Below are 15,332 nucleotides of genomic sequence, written 5' to 3' on the forward strand. Positions count from 1 at the left end.
GCAGCCACAGAGAAATTCCAGGGCAAACGAAAGATGAAGGGTCCAGAGTGGGTAGGTTCAGAACCATGGACAGAAACACCGCCACCGAGAACCCGCGGGCTGAGGGTCCAGGGCTCCCCTTCCCTTTTTGAGGCCGCCCCCCCTGCCATCTCTCAGAGCTACTTCAGAGAAGGACCTAACCTTGGCTGTAGGTTCACTGGCTCCTAACACCTGAAGGCTATGATAAACAATGCTTTGGTTAATAGGAGTATCATTCTGAAGAATAATGAGAGGGAGGGAGGGAGGCCTTCCTCCAAGACCACAGCATGAGACCTTGATAGACTGTGACGCCCGATTCACCACCGAAAATAATTTCAAGTGGTCTTTTAGGATGCAGATCCAACTTTATCATAACTTCCATCTCCACATTACTTAAGGGATTCCTAAATGTGGAAATTCTGGTTTCATAGATTTGGGGCGTATCTCACTGGACAGAGAAGGTCATCTCCTCCATGGAGAATACTAACATTGCACAAGGAAACTCAGGACCAAGCCTTGCTCTCAGGAAGGACATGGGGGTGCAGAGTAGTAAGAAACTCTGCAGAATCTCTTCACCAGAGGTTACCTGCTCTGCAGCCTCCTGAAAGAGTGTGGTCTACCTTGGAGCACCTCCTATTAAGGTCTGGCTGATTTGCATATATCTGCAAACACAAGGGCTTCTCTGCTCTGATTGTATTATATATAAATGAATTGCTCACAGGAAGAATGAGAAGGATTAATTCACTCTTCTTGCTTCCCCCCATTCCCAAGGTTTCTGTCTAGGAACTTCCCCCACGTGCATGCAACGAAGTCTCCCAAGAGCCAGGGTATCTTGTGGGCATCCTGTGTAGCTTTACTCAGTTAATCTTATCCATCTGTTTGGCTCCTGAAAGATTCCTGTGCGGCTCAGAGGGAGCCAGCATTTCATTTTTGTACCCAGGGTCAAAAGCTTTGGGCTGAAGTCTCTGGAGCTGTGGTAAGAAGCCATGCCTGATGCCTTACTGACTGCCAAGGGGACAGGACCTGGCTTTGAAGTAGGGGGAGGGGGTGAGGGCTGGTGGAGTGAGGACTCATTTTGAAATGAAAGGAGTCCTGGGTCTCTAAGCAGCTTCTAAAAATACCATCTCCCAGCGCTGGGGGGAGGGGCAACTGAGCGTGAGGAGAATGAAGATAGGAGGGAGGTGGGGGATACAAGAGCCTTTCTTCAGGTAGGTCTTATTTCAGGGACCCCACCTATCTCTAGGCACTAGACAGAGGCCACGCCCCCTTTTGCTTCCTTAGAGGGCTTCAGTCGTCCAGTGTCTCAGCCTAGCCCTTCTTGATAACCCTTTCTTCCCAGAAGCAAAGGAACCAATTCCCCACCCATTTCCCCATTACTACTGTCCAGCAACTATATCTGTAGCAAGCAAGTTCTTTTGCACGAACACACACACACACACACACACAGAAAGAGAGAGAGAGAGAGAGAGAGAGAGAGAGAGAAATAGCACATAAAAATGACCAGTGATCTATGAGGCTGTGTATTCCCTTTACATTTGGTGCTCAGAGGTATGGGATGTGGCAGAAATGAGTGATTCACCCAGATATCCTCTCCACGGAGTATGGTGCCCAGGAAGTGTTAGCTGGAGGGGTGAGGAGTACTCATCTAAGCAAAATGTGCAGGCGCTGGCACCCCACAGCCAAGTGCATGGGTGGCTCACCTCACACTCCGGGCTTCTCTGGCTGTTGTAGCACCTAAGGGGAGAGGGGCTCCGGCCTCCCCTGAAAAGCCACAAGGTGGATGGAGCTTCCTCCCCTCAAGTTCAGTTCAAATGGTGAAGCTCAATGGCTGCTTCCTTCGTTCTGGGGGCCCCCCAGCCCTCCCCACCCCGCCAAATGGTTAAACCTTCAGCTCGTACACAAGTGACCTTCATTAAATAGAGGTCGTGTCCCACGTTTCCTTGCGGCGTCTTCAGCTCCGGCCGAACTCTTCGAGGACTGCTCCGCCTCTTTCACAGGGACCTCAGATTCCTGGTGCTGCATTTCTCATCGTTCTTCTTGGGTGGGAAGAGTGGGGTGCTCATAGAGGAACCCCAACTTGGACAGACTGTGGAGAGAGGCTGTGGGGTGTGCTGCTATGTATATGGACAGCAGAAGCAAGAACCCGGGAAGCGGATGTTCGTGCACAATCTACCACTGCCCCCATCTCAGCGTCCACATGGTTTCCCAGCCTCGGAAGCGATGCTGGTAGGGTGGGACCCTGTCTCCAGCTTGACTCTCTTTTCCCAAGCAGCTCCTAGGATTGGGCTCTGCGTGTGTGTGTGTGTGTGTGTGTGTGTGTGTGTGTGTGTGTGTGTGATGAGGGCGGGAGAGAAAGGAGGAGGGATCGAACCATGGAACACCGGGAGCCGCAGACACAGGAAGAGGCCAAGGGCTGGGAGACACCAGAGCTCCCTAGAGCTTGAGGTCAGGATATCAGTCTCGGAAATCCCCTGCAAGTCCTGGGAACAAGGGTGCTCCCAAGAATAGCTAAGAGACTGCATGTGTCGCCGCTTCCCCGCGGACCGCCCCTCCGTAAGCCACGCCCACAGCGCCTACTTCTCAGGATGCAGAAAGCTAAGGTTTGAGGGTCTCTGGTCCACCGACGCCAGCTTGTCTCGCTCTCCAGCAGCCCCGCTAGCTCTCAGGGCTGCCCTACCCCCACGGTTTGGAGATCTGCGGGACCCCTTGGTTTCCCCCTCCAGCTGGGCGTTCCGCCCCTGGCCTATGAAACTCCACCTCCTCATTCTCTGCTGGCCAGGATTGGTGGGTCTCCCACGGCGATGCCTAGCGATTGGTCCCCATGGATGATGGTGACCAGCGAGACTCCGCCCCCAGCCGGCGCTGGGGTCTGGGGGCACTGCTCAGCGGTGCTGGGCTGGCGAGGCTTGAGCCGCCGCCGCCGCCGCCGCCGCCGCCGCACTGACAGCTCCGTCTGTGGACCATGGAGACTGGCGCCGGTCCACACCCGCTGCGCCTCTTCGTCTGCCTGATGCCACTCTGCCTCGCTCTGCTTCTGGGACCCGGGCGGCCCGGGACCGCCGAGGAAGGTAAGGTGGGTTGTGCCTGAGAGCCAAAAATTAGGGAGTTGGGGGGCTAGGGGACTGGGGGAAGGCGTCGTTGGAGAGACTGACTGCTCTGTGTGGGGGTTTGAAGCAAGCGGGCAACAGGGCGAGAAAGAACTAGAGAAAGAGGGGAGGTTGGCTAAGCGATAGAGAAGAGAGGGGTATTGAGGAGCTTTTAGGGCTGGAGACCTAGGAGGCTGGGGAAGAAAGAGGCTGGGGACCACAGGAGCCCGGGGCAGCAGTCAGGGGCCGTTGAGCCGGACAGGCTGAATGATTGGAGGTGGGAGGTGTGGGGGCGGGGAGATGAAGGGAGCAGGGAAGCCGAGGGGATGCGGCGAGACCCGAGCGTGAGGCGGGATGAAGACAAATAGCGGGGGTCTAGGGGACCATGGTGTGGACAGCCGGAGGCTGGATGCTAAAGATGCTAATCATCTGCGCGCTGCCCGAAGTGCTGACCGTGGAACTGTCCGCAGTGCTGAATTGGGATCGAGTCCACCACGCGCGGTCCGCGTTGCGGAGGATTTGGGGCTGTCGGCGACACTAGCGCCGGAGTCTTGCCTCTGCTCCCACACCTCTGGGAGCTGTACGTTCAGTTGAATCCAGAGGCGTCACAACCAGGTGCAGCAACCCTGAGATGCTGGAGCAGACTCTGCCCGCAGGGTCTGTCCTGGCGCGGGATGGCAGATGCCTGCCAGGATGCAATTCTCAGGCACTGTCGGTGACGAAAACCCAGCGCACTGTCGGCGGCGGCCCTGCCCACCGTCGCGGCTGCCTCCAGAACCAGTCCCTCTTGGAGGACCTCACCTTGGAAGCCCACCCGCTTGCTTACCACTCTAGGGAAGTAATTTTCTGAGATTGGGGATGGCCTGGCTTCCTGTGTTTAAGCAGAAGGTTCTGCTATTTAGATCCGAGCTTCTCTGAGACCAACCGATGAATGGATGCAGGCTGCCGACCTGTCACATCTTGAGGGAATAAAGTGACTCCAAGCTTTTCTGGTGGGGAGGGGGTGGAGAGGGTCATGGATTATGTGTGAAAGGGTCCCTGGCACTCTTTCAAAGGCGGTAGAGGTGGCAGCCCCTGGGAAAGGGCCTGGGTAGAGAAGCAAAGAATTCTGATGTCTCCTCTTGCTAAGTGGTCTCTCTACTTCATTTTCACCAGAAGCCCCAGAAGGCAAATGAGAAGGGTTTCCGTCTCCTCTATGACTGGTGAACTGACCTCGGCTCTGGGTGGATTTGGGGTGCAACCAAGAATTCCCAGATCCGCTGCTAGTTGACAGTTTCCTCCCACTAGTTGACAGTTAAATGTAACTTGGGGGAACGTGGGGAGGGTTAAGAGGGTCACTGACTTCTATCCCTAATGTGAAAGCTGACCTTAGAGTATTTGCCAGGGACTCTGTGGAAGGCTGAGAACAACACTCGCTTCAATGAAAACAAAAGGGGGAGTCCTAACCCCCAGAACTTGTTAATGTCACCATAAGTGGTTTTTAAAAAAAGGATTGGCAGTGTGATGTGGATTTTGACATGAAGGGATGAATCTGGATTGGATAAGTGGTTCCAATGCAACCATAATGGCCCTCATATGAGGGCAGCAAGACTCGGAGCCAGAAGAAATGGCAACATGGACATAGAAGCAGAGGGTGAAGTCCGGCACTGAAGCTGGGAGAGAGGACATAAGCCATTAAGTTTGTGGTCATTTGTCGCAAGCCTCAGGGAATGAATACAGGTGCCTTCATTAATCACAGTGGTTGCTGCTCTCTAGATTTGAGCTACTCTGCCCTTCAGGAGTTTTGCTTTGCTCCCTATCCCCTCCTGTAGCCATCTGGTAAACCCAGCAATGGCTCCCATCCTTCTAATCTGATGCTGCAGCGGTCTGACATCTGCGTTCTCCCTTCTCCTTAGTTATCCTCCTGGACTCCAAAGCCTCCCAGGCTGAACTGGGTTGGACTGCTCTGCCAAGTAATGGGGTAGGTGTTAAACTGTCACTCCATCCCAAGGGTCCTCTAGTTCAGTCCATTTAGCATCCGGTGTTCACCTAGGATCAAAATGTACCACAGGAAGTCCCCACCCACGCTCATGCAGGCAACCTTGGTTAAATGCACTGGGCCACACACACACAAAGATACATAAGTAGGAGAGCGACTTGCTGGGAAGAAGTAGTTTGGTGGTGGGGGGAGGAGATAAGAGAGAATAATAGAGAGATGTGGCTAAAGTACATTATACACTATAAAATTGTGAAGGAATTTAAAATATTTCAATCATTGATTTATTTACTGTGTTTATGTATGTGTGTGTATGTGTTGGTGCCATGGTGTGTGCAAGTGGAGATCAGAACCACGGATGAAAGTCCATTCTCTCCACACACCATGAGGGTCCTGGGGATCAAACTCAGGTCAGGTTGATGGCAAGTGCCTTTACCCACTGAGGCATCTCAGCTGCCCCGTGAAAGTATATATATATATATATATATATATATATATATATATATATATATATATATATATATTGGTTTTTCGAGACAGGGTTTCTCTGTGTAGCTTTGCTCCGTAGACCAGGCTGGCCTCAAACTCACAGAGATCCACCTGCCTCTGCCTCCCAAGAGCTGGGATTAAAGGCGTGCGCTGCCGCCGCCGCCGCCGCCACCGCCGCTGCCACCACCACCACCACCACCACCACTGCCTGGCTTTGTTTTGTTTTTTGACATAGGGTTTCTCTGTGTAGCCCTAGCTGTCCTGGAACTCCCTCTGTAGACCAGGCTGGCCTCGAACTCAGAGATCTGCCTTTCTCTGCCTCCTGAGTGCTGGGACTAAAGATGTGTGCCACCACTGTCTGGCCCTGTGAAAGAACTTTTAAAGATATGCCATGGAGTTTGTATTCTCTAGAACCCTTGGTATCAAGCCAGAGGGGCTTTACTAGAAAATACCAAGTCTTCAGTAAGTCAGTCAAATAAGTAAGTGAGAGAACCGGCTGTGTCTAAGAACAGAAATGTAAGCTGGATGGGGTAAATGTTGGGCATTGCCTCATACACAGTAGACCCCTAAGTAGCCATCAGTTATCGACAGAGTAAGCAAGGTGGGGGTGGGGTGAGGAGGAAAGGTCACTGAGCAGAGAGCTGAGTGACTCCAGGTACCATCCCTAGCTCCGCCATTGACACACTGCGCCCATCCAGTCAAGCAGCTCTCCCTCTGCAACCTCAGTTTCCTCATCCACAAAAATAGAGATTGTGGCCAGGTGGTGGTGGTGCAAGCCTCTAATCCCAGCATTTGGAAGGCAGGGGCAGATGGATCTCTGAGTTCGAGGCCTGCTTGGTCTACAGAGTGAGTTCCAGCACAGCCAGGGCTGCACAGAGAAACCCTGTCTCAATGCTTGGTTTTCAGCACACATTTTAAATTAGGATGATGTAGGGAAGATCAGTATAGCCCCTGCAAGGACAACATGCAAATCCACAAAATGCTGCATATTTTAAAAAGAAAAAAGAAAGCCAGGTGTGACAACTCATGTCTGTAATCCTAGCACTCTGGGGCTGAGGGAGAAAAACTGATGTGAGTTTGAGGCCAGTCTGGGATATATAGTGAGCTTAAGGCCAGCCTACGCTATGGAATGAGATCCTAAATAAATAAATAAATAAATAAATAAATAAATAAATAAATAAATAAATAAATAGAACGGCCTCATGCCACAGGCCTGTAAGCCTAGCTATTCGGAAAGTTGAGTCAGGAGGACTGTAAGTTCATCCTGTCTGATTGACAGAGTGAGTTCAAAGCCGACTTGGACAACTTAGTTGAAGCAACATCAAAATAAAAAGGGGAAAGAGGTCTGTGGTAGAGTGCTTGCCCAGTATGCCCAAGGATCTAGGTTCAAACCCCACTACCCGGAAGAGAATGGATTTGACTTGGTCATTTCCGAAGTGTCTCCTCTTCCTGAATTTTGTCATATTTAGGGCCTTGTATGGTAGGGGGCGGGGAGGCAGATGTGGAAAAGGTGGAGAAAGGCCAGTGCTTAAGCTCCGGGCTCTAAGGTGTCCACCTCTGTACTTTTGCCTCAGTGGGAGGAGATTAGTGGCGTGGACGAACATGACCGTCCCATCCGCACGTACCAAGTATGCAACGTGCTGGAGCCCAACCAGGACAACTGGCTGCAGACGGGTTGGATCAGCCGCGGCCGTGGGCAGCGCATCTTCGTGGAACTGCAGTTCACGCTGCGCGACTGCAGCAGCATCCCTGGCGCCGCGGGCACCTGCAAAGAGACTTTCAATGCTTACTACCTGGAGACGGAGGCCGACCTGGGACGTGGGCGTCCCCGCCTAGGAGGCAACCGGCCCCGCAAGATCGACACTATCGCAGCTGATGAGAGCTTCACGCAGGGCGACCTGGGGGAGCGCAAGATGAAGCTGAACACAGAGGTGCGTGAGATCGGCCCCCTCAGCCGGCAAGGCTTCCACCTGGCCTTCCAGGATGTGGGTGCATGCGTGGCGCTGGTCTCCGTGCGTGTCTACTACAAGCAGTGCCGTGCCACAGTGCGGGGCCTGGCGTCCTTCCCAGCCACAGCAGCCGAGAGTGCCTTTTCCACACTGGTGGAAGTGGCTGGAACATGCGTGTCCCACTCGGAAGGGGAACCTGGCAGCCCTCCCCGCATGCACTGTGGCGCCGACGGCGAGTGGCTGGTGCCGGTGGGCCGTTGCAGCTGCAGTGCAGGATTCCAGGAACGTGGTGACATCTGTGAAGGTATCTATGGCACCTGGAGGGATGGGATGGGGACATAGCATTCAGGTGGCAGGAAACAGTGTGCCCTCGCTGAAGGAGCGTGAGTGGAAGTGGAGAAGCCATAGGAGGAGCTGGGGGTCAAGACCTTTTGTGCGGTTTCTAGGGGGCTTAGCCAAGACCTACGGGAAGAGGTGAATCTGATCCCATATAAGGATATATTAGGAACCAGGGGTAGTGGTATAGGCCTGTAAAACCCAACCCTCAGATGTTGAGTCAGGAAGATTGTGAATTCAAGGCCAGACTGGGCTACATCGTAAGATGCTGTCTCAAACAAAACAAACAAAAACAAAAAGGTAGAGATCTGTACTTCAGGTAATATGATAGATTCCCATTACCAAAGAGATGAGTGGCTACCTCACTTGCAAAGTTAGGACTGGGCAGTCAAGACTAGAATCCAGGTTTGCCCAGCTCTGGGAACCTATTGCTCCACCATGCCTCCTTCATGCATAAGAAAAAACTCCACGGCAGTCCAAACCTCAGGCTAGCATTCCAGGAACTTCACCTTTGACCACATTCAAGTCAGGCTCTTGAGGCATCTCAGAGCTCAAGGGTGGCAGCTTGCACTAGATGGCTCCTAGAATCCCACTCAGCTTTCTGAAGTAGAATCGCTGTGCCACTGGGGGTGTTTCCTGGGTCTCTGGGTCTGTGGCTTCGAAGCAGGAGAGGGTGGGATCCAGAATGTGTGCATTTGGTCAGAAGGTTCAAAGGATGTGTTTCGTGTGTGTTTCGTGTGTGTGTGTGTGTGTGTGTGTGTGTGTGTGTGTGTGTGTGTGTGACAGAGAGAGAAAGAGAGAGAGAGAGAGAGAGAGAGAGAGAGAGAGAGAGAGAGAGAGAACGCACATGTGCATGTCATGAGTACAAGTGGCAGTCAGAGGATAAACCGTGGGAAATGGGAATCAGCTCTATCCTTCCACCATGGGTTCTGCTATTGAACTCAAGTGGTCAAGCTGGATAGCAACTGCCCTTTCCTACTGAGCTATCTCATTAGCAAAGGGTGCACTTTCTAAAGCAGGCCTGTTTCTGGGTGTCAGGACAATAGAAAAGAATCGGACATGGCCCCAGCTCTTGAAAAGCTCACATCTAGATGGAAAGGGCAGCGATTTAGTTTTTAAATCAGAAGAAAGTGATATGTGGGGCTGGAGAGACAGCACAGGGGTTAAGAGCACTTGCTGTTCTTGCAGAGGACCCAACTTCAATTCCCAGCACCCACATGATAGCTCACAACCACCCAAAACGCCAGTGCCAGGGGATCTGACACCCTCTTCTGCCAGGCACACATGTGATATGCAGACAAAACCCCATACATATAAGTTAAAATAAACATTTAAAAAGAAAGTAATCTGTGCTATAATAGGGCTACAGAATGGTAGGTGACAGAAGAAGTGACCAAGCTTGATGCTGTCATTTTACCTGTTGCTATGATTAAAACACTCTGACCAAAGACAACCCAAGGGAAAGAAAGGGTTTATTTCAGTTTACAGGCCACAGTCCACCACTGAGCAAAGTCAGGGAAGGAACTCAAAGCAAAAACCATGGAGGGTCAAATGTTTAGCTAGCTTTTTATACAGCCTAGGACAGTCTGACTAGGGATTGTGCCTTCCACAGTAGGTTGGGTCTTCCTACATCAAGACAACCCCTCACAGACATCCCACAGGCCAACCCGAGCTGAGAAATCCTCAACTGACACTTAGGGGATGCTAGGCTGTGTCAAACTGGCAGTTAAAGCTAAGCAGGACACTTGTTCTCCTACTCATCCAATCCACTCAGGGGAGCTGAGGAGGCCAGCTGTATTGTGCAGTTCATATTATGTGTGTGGATGAATGCAACCTTCTATTCTCTGGAAACTGTGGTTAATATGAGAGGAGCAAGAACCTGAGCTCTCGCAAGCATCCAGTTCCCAGTGCCTGTGCTACAGTGGTGTGCTGACATAGATGTGGATGTGGGTGTGTTTCAGAGCTCAGGCATTAATCTCAGCAGCCCCCAAGGTCCATTGCTGGCCATGGGATGTGGTAGGTGCTCAGTGGGAATGCATTGAGTGACCATATGTCTTAGTTTCCTTTCGTCTGCCGTGATAAAATGGCCTGACCAAAACAACTTCAGGGAGGAAGGGTTTATTTTGTAATTCTATGTTACTGTGAAGCCACAGAGGCAAGGTCCTGAGAGAACTGGTCACATTAGATACACGGTCAAAAGCAAAGGACAATGGATTGACCCATGCCTGCTAGCGCTCTGCTGGCTCTCTCCATTCTATACAGTCCAGGACACCTGCTCAGGAAATGGCACCACCCACAGTTACAATAGGGGAGGCAGGCAGATCTTTGTGAGTCCAAGGGCAGCCCGGACTACATAGTGAGTTCCAGGATAGCCAGGGCTGTGTAAACAGACCCTGTCTCAAAACCAAAGATGAGTTTATCTACTTCAATGAACTCACTCAAGATAATCCCTCACAGACATTCTCAGAGGCTAACCTTATTCTGCACAGTCCCTTGCAGATGCGCCCAGAAATCTGTCTCCTAGATGTCAAGCTGACAGTCAATGCTAAACTTTCACACCATGGGTGTGTCACATCCACAGAGAACCCAGTTCTGAGGATGGGGATAGTTTTCCAAAGGAAGGGAGATTTTTCTTCCTGGTGGCTGAGACATTCTGCAGAGGCATGACGGTGACAGAAAGGAACATAGTAGTTGGTACTAAATCACTAATCCAGTGTGGTTACTGCAGAGGGCACGTGGGAGTGTGAGAAGTGATGAGCTAGGAGCTGGGCAAGACCATGAGTGAATGATGAAATAAGGACTTTATACTTCAGACCATTGGGGGGAGGGGAAGCCAACACTTTCCGATTTATATTTTCAAAAGACCACTCAAGCTGCCAGTAGCAAAGCAAGGATCAGGGCGGGAAGCCTTGGAGGACAGAACGGAGGAAGGACGACAACGCAATAGTCCAGGCGAGAAACCGCGAGCTGTGAACTGATGTGGTAGCAGCTGTCCTTGAGTGATGAGGACGGATGTGATGGGAGGCAGGGCGTGATGCTGAATGCCTGTTATCTCAGCACCCAGGAGGTGGAGGGGAAGAACAGGGTTCAAGGCTATTCTCGGCCACATCGTGAGTGTGATGCTAGCCTAGGCTACATGAGACCCAATCTCAAAAAGAAACAAAGAAAAAAACCCCAGAGAGGCAAGGTGGCTCAGTAAGCAAAAACACTGGCTGTGCAACCTATACCCAGCAAAAAGAATTTTCTAAAAGTTTAATCCAGAGATTTAATCCAGAGGTTCTCAACCTTCCTAATGCTTTGATCCTTTCATACAGTTCCTCATGACCCCCAACCATAAAATTATTCTCATTGCTACTTCATAACTGTAATTTTGAAACTGTTATGAGTTGTAATGTAAATGTTTTTGGAAACAGAGGTTTGCCAAGTGGGTTGTGACCCGCATTTGGGTGGCAGAGGAAGACAGCTATCTGTGAGTGTCAGGACAGTCTGGTCTACACAGTGAGTGCTAGGACAGTCCGGGCTGCATGATAGACCCTGTCTAAAAATAAGGAGATTGGAGGAGGCATGCTGAGAGGGTAAAGGGTAGAAAGGAGAAGGAGGGAACATGGTGGTTAAGGGAGATGAGTATTCAGGAAACAGCAACCTATAGCATGGTGAGCACTCAGGCATGACAGGAGTTGGATGGTGTTCACTTGGTTTTGGCAAGAACAATTTCAGTGGAGCAATGGAAAGAAGAGGCTATGGTCAGCTAAAGAACAAACAGCCCTGAGGAGCCAGAGTCTCGAAGTCTAGTGATCCCAGATAGCTCAGCTGGTAGAACATCCAACTTAGGCATGTGGCTCAGTTAGCGTCCACAAAGCCCAGAGTTCCATCCCAGTACCACAGAAACCAGGCATGATGGTACATGCCTATAATCCCAACTCAGGGGACAGAGGCAAGAGGATCAGAGTTCAGAGTCATCCTTAGCTGCATGTGAGTGTGAGAACAGCCTGAGCTATGTGAGACCCCCCTTACACACACACACACACACACACACACACACACACAGAGAGAGAGAGAGAGAGAGAGAGAGAGAGAGAGAGAGAGAGAGAGAGAGAGAGAGAGAGAGAGAGGCACAGTTACTAGAAAAGACTCTAGAAGTCTGAATTTGAAGAGAGAAATAAAGAAACAGCATCGCCGGGCGGTGGTGGCGCACACCTTTAATCCCAGCACTCGGGAGGCAGAGCCAGGCGGATCTCTGTGAGTTCGAGGCCGGCCTGGGCTACCAAGTGAGCTCCAGGAAAGGTGCAAAGCTACACAGAGAAACCCTATCTTGAAAAACCAAAAAAAAAAAAAAAAAAAAAAAGAGACAGCATCTTCAATAGGACTGTGGGTTGGTAGGATCTTTGTGTATGAACATGTTGTTTGAACAGAGAGAGGGCTTTTATTGCAGACCAGAGACACTTGTGTATATGCTATGGGGGGTTGGGGAGAGCCAGTGGCATACCAAATGTGTGTGGGGAGCAATCTGTTCAAGAGGAAGGAGTGTTTTATTACTGACGCGGGTTAAAATTGCTGACGCATGTTGCTAATAAAAAGCAGGACAACTTTTAGTCAGTTTTAGGATTGTTTTAAAATAGTCTATAGTCAGAGCCCTTATGCCTGCATAGAAATGGACTGCTTGTCTGCTCCGCCCACTAGTGACATCACTGGAAAGAGGCGGTAGAGGGGGGTTGCAAAGACCAGTAGGGGAGGTGACAGATGGAATGTGACTTTGGGGGGTGGGAGTAAAAGGCAGGGGTCCAGAGTGGAGATGCCTTGTCCCCATCTTTCAGATTGTAGGAGAGGAGATGTGGGTCAGATAGAGGTGTTTGTGGTTTCCATAGCCAGATGTTGGGGGGAACTACCAACTCACGACCCCTCTCTGTGCTCTGCCAGGTGTGGAGCCGTCTGTGACAGGGTGGGGACAGTCAGATTCCGGTCTATTTTATGCTGCGCCTTTAGAGCCTAGAAGAACACCTGGCTTATGGTGGATGATGAAACTGTGGGTGCTTAGGGACTAGAGATCTCTGGTTTGTGTCACGCTCCCCTTCCTTGGGCTGAGACCAGATGAAAGTCACTTGTAATGGCGTCACCTCTGCCCAGGGCAGTGGGGGAGCTGGGGAAAATCTAGGGCAAACTTCCCAAGGGATGTGCTGTTGGAAGCGGACTTTGGAGAACTCAGGAGGCAGAGGGTGTGGGACATCGTGGGTCAGGAGCCAGAAGCTCTCTGTGATGTTCAGAGTGGGCATAGTGAGGGCTGCTGGAGAGGGCTAAGAAGGGAAATGGAGTGGTTAGCCTTGCACTGGTACCTCCAGGCTGTCCAAGTGTCTCTTACAGTTAAGTGAACACCTTCCCAAAGCTAGAGGAGAAGACACAGTTATGATCTCCCCACTCTCCCCCCCCCCCCTTTCTGAGACAGGTTTCTCTGTGTTACAGCTCTGGCTGTCCTGGAACTTTCTTTGTAGACCAGGCTGGCCTCAAACTCATGGAGATCTGCCTGCCTCTGTCTCCTGAGTGTTTGGGATTAAAGGCGTGCGCCACCACCATCACCGCCCAGCACTCTTTCAATAGTGACCTTTGTTCTTGCTCCTGTTCTAGTCACCATAAGAATGCATGAAATTCAGGTTCTCTTTAGGGAACACATCAAGGCTGGTAAGGTAACATTACCAAGTCTCTTGTGGATCTGCCTGCTCGCTGAGACTGTACAGGTTGCTGGGACTCCTGGTGGGGTGCCAGAGGTGACTCTACACGGAGCACCCAACTTGGGCTCCTTCTGTGCAAAGCTGTCTATCTGGTAGCAAAGGGGTGAGAAGGGGGAGACTTCCCCATCGTGAGGTATATGAGCAAACCTGGTGAAAAGTCTCTACAGGGCAAGGCCAGTGGGAGTTGAACTAGACCACCTCTGAATTTCTGACTTTGACACGCAAAGAGGAAGGTACTGGCTGTCAGGGAGTTCCCTGAGTCTGTCTTTCAACACACCACTCTTCCAGACAGCACCTCTCCTGAATAGGGAGGACCACAGTTGCCTCATGGGGCCGTGATAACCACAGCTAGGACGGTAACCCTCTTCCACTCAGAGCAAGGCACCTCTGCGTTCTTCCCAGTACCCCGAGACTGGCACTGTGGGCACTGTCCAGACCTCACCCCTCTATTTCACCACACAGTCAACAGGCTGTGAGCACAGTTCCCATCTGACTGATGCTTTCCTCACCCCAGAGTGGCAAAGCTAGTACTTCACCAGGCTTTCAAGTCTTGGCTTTGACCATGACCACACCCCTAGGTCCACAGGGGTAGTGACCCTGTGTTTTGTGCTAAAGCAGTGGTTCTCAACCTTCCTAGTGCTAACATTTTGATACAGCTCCTTCTGTTGGGGTGGCCCCTAACCATAAAATTATTTTTGTTCACAACTGTAATCTTGCCATGGCTATGAATTGTAATGTAAATATCTGTTTTCCAAGGGTCTTTGGCAGGCCCCTGTGAAAGGGTAGTTTGACCCCTAAGGGGCCACGACCCATAAGTTGAGAACCACTGTGGTAAAGGAAAGGTGACGCTGAGCCCTCTCTCCCCAGCTATGCCATGGGGGACTCTGGGCAAGATGGGACTCTCCTAAGCCCAAGCCTTTCAAACAGTACCAGGGTTCAGCTCTTCTTAAGAGACTGCTTCCCAGCGGTTAGCCTTCCTCCCTGCTGTTTTTCTGCCTTCTTGGGTCTAGCCTTCTACTCGCAGCTAGACTGGAGGGAAGGGCCGGAGAGTCAGGTGGGGACGAAGCATAGCAGAGAGCAGGAGCCAGGAGCCACTGCCCCAACCCGGACTGAGACTGTTTTTAAATGGGCGTTTAGGACAGGGCCATGGCCCAGTGGGTAAACATGCTTGCCGTGGCATTCTGAAGACCTAAGGTAAGATGTCCAGCATCCACACAGAAGCTAGGTGTGCCAGAGCTTGTCTGTAACCCCAGCACAGGAAGAGGGCAGCAAATCCCAGAGGCTTTCTGACCAGCTAGAATAGCTGGGGCCATGAGCTTCCGATGCCCAGAGAGACCCTCAAAAAGGAAGCTGCACAGTGACAGGGAAAGACATTTGACATGGACCTCTGGTCTCTATGTGTTCACAAATGGTCATGTACACCCACCCCTACACACACAAAGTAAACTAATAAAATAGGTGCTCAGAGCATGGTCATGCCTGTAATCCCAGCATTCAGGAGAGGCGAGAAGAAAAAAATTCAAGGTCAATCCTCAGCTACACTGTCAGTTCAAGGCTAGCCTCGGTTGTATGAGATCCGGCCTCAATCAATCAGTCAGTGTGTGCTCATTTGTCCTCTCTTGGGGCCGGAGAGGGAGAAACAGTAGTCAATAGAAGGTTCAGGAAGATTAACTGACATGCCCAAGACCACATAGCAAGTAAGTGATGCAACTCAGCTACGGACCGCTTGGGTTTCAGTCTCTTCTTAGGAGCTGTG

The 15,332-nt window shown here is 51.2% G+C and overlaps 1 protein-coding gene across 1 annotated transcript in view; it reads left to right on the forward strand.

Annotated features, from left to right (window-relative positions):
- The first annotated feature begins 2,980 nt into the window (after nucleotides 1–2,980).
- Epha10 (EPH receptor A10) overlaps nucleotides 2,981–15,332 on the forward strand; it is a 36,759-nt gene continuing 24,407 nt past the window's right edge. Inside the window, exons 1-3 of the mRNA XM_059254939.1 lie at nucleotides 2,981–3,086; nucleotides 5,000–5,064; nucleotides 7,143–7,821. Of these exons, the coding sequence (XP_059110922.1) occupies nucleotides 2,981–3,086; nucleotides 5,000–5,064; nucleotides 7,143–7,821 (850 nt within the window). The remainder of the gene's footprint in view (nucleotides 3,087–4,999; nucleotides 5,065–7,142; nucleotides 7,822–15,332) is intronic.

Source organism: Peromyscus eremicus, chromosome 2 (genome assembly GCF_949786415.1).
Source record: "Peromyscus eremicus chromosome 2, PerEre_H2_v1, whole genome shotgun sequence".
In the NCBI taxonomy this organism is placed as follows: Eukaryota; Metazoa; Chordata; class Mammalia; order Rodentia; family Cricetidae; genus Peromyscus; species Peromyscus eremicus.